General features: G+C 53.6%; 1 protein-coding gene across 1 annotated transcript; it reads right to left on the bottom strand.

Annotated features, from left to right (window-relative positions):
• Positions 1–110: 110 nt before the first annotated feature.
• On the bottom strand, positions 111–951 carry EV422DRAFT_571307 (uncharacterized protein; the record flags this gene model as incomplete). The annotated part of the gene is made up of 3 exons (XM_053072978.1): positions 111–135; positions 204–333; positions 414–951. The coding sequence occupies 3 exons, from the start codon at positions 949–951 to the stop codon at positions 111–113; spliced, it is 693 nt and encodes a 230-aa protein (XP_052921974.1).
• Positions 952–1188: the final 237 nt, after the last annotated feature.

Genomic DNA, 1188 nt, shown 5'->3' with positions numbered 1-1188 from the left:
GATAATACTGTTGGCGCTGCGCTCGGAGATGCAGTACGACTTGCTTCAAACCAAGCATTTCATTGACATAGCGCAGAAACATTTGCATAAAATGCTCCTGTATGTTGACTTTAAGGTTGGTGAAGATGCTCGTAGCTGTGTATGCTGCGGTCTGTTGGCTACTTCGCATGCGGATGGGGGCGAATCCGTGAACATTACAGTACTCTTGAACCCGTGGACGCAACTCTTGCGCGAGGACCGGATTGCCGTTGTAGCCCGGATTGTTTAGCAGCTCAAATATCACACTAATGTGCTTGTCGGTGATGTCCGGGAAATCGTGTAGAGGATGATCAGCTGTAGTGGAGAGGGCAGATGTAGCAGTCAGGACATTGTCTTATGGGAAATATACACTGTAGTGTACCTCAAAAACTCACCAAGGTAGTACTTGAGAAAGAAGGTGGTGTGGCGCGCAAGTACGTGAACATCGCCGATGAACGTTGTCAGGCGCTCCCTTTGCACTTGATTGTGATTATGGATTCGGTGAAGGGAAACCTTCGTGCTGGCATGCGTCTGTGGGCGAGGTCGTTGAACTGGTGGTGGTGGCGGCGGGGGTTCAGGCACCAGTGATCCACCCGGTGTGCTGGGAAAACGGAAAGGGATGGGAGCGGGGAGGTTCAACGGACGCTGCAGACCCCTTTCCACAGGTGAAAGCCCTCGCTGCTGGTGCTGCCCGTCGTCATCGCCGGAACTCTCACTGACCATGTCTGCAATTGCTTCGGGCAAGTGGCGATGGACAGACGGTGGGAACTCAAATCGCGGGGGTGATTGCAATGGTGTCTGCACAGCGGTCGGCAGACGTATGGGCAACCGCGGGGTAACTGGAGTGACCTTCCTCCTCTTCCGCCGTGGTGTGGTTACTCCAGTAAAGATGCCACACCACAGGTGCCCCTGGAGCGCTTGGTGTGATGACATGTTGGCTGTGCTGTGCCCTAAGTCAGCCGAGACGGGTGTTGCAGGTGATTGCCGTGATAGCTGTGTGTCAAGGAACTCGCGTCAGTGCTGTGGTAATGAAGCTGAGAGCGGTGAGGAATTGCGGTTGTTACCTGGTGGCGGTTGGAGGTGAAAACGAGGATATATATGCACGGCATCAAAAGCCGATCTTGCCTGATACGACGATGCGCTCTTTTCCTACTCCCAGGATCTATGTTT

Source organism: Fimicolochytrium jonesii (assembly GCF_025526975.1).
Source record: "Fimicolochytrium jonesii strain JEL569 chromosome Unknown EV422scaffold_32, whole genome shotgun sequence".
NCBI classification, from domain to species: domain Eukaryota; kingdom Fungi; phylum Chytridiomycota; class Chytridiomycetes; order Spizellomycetales; family Powellomycetaceae; genus Fimicolochytrium; species Fimicolochytrium jonesii.
This window is presented reverse-complemented; position numbering and strand designations above follow the sequence as displayed.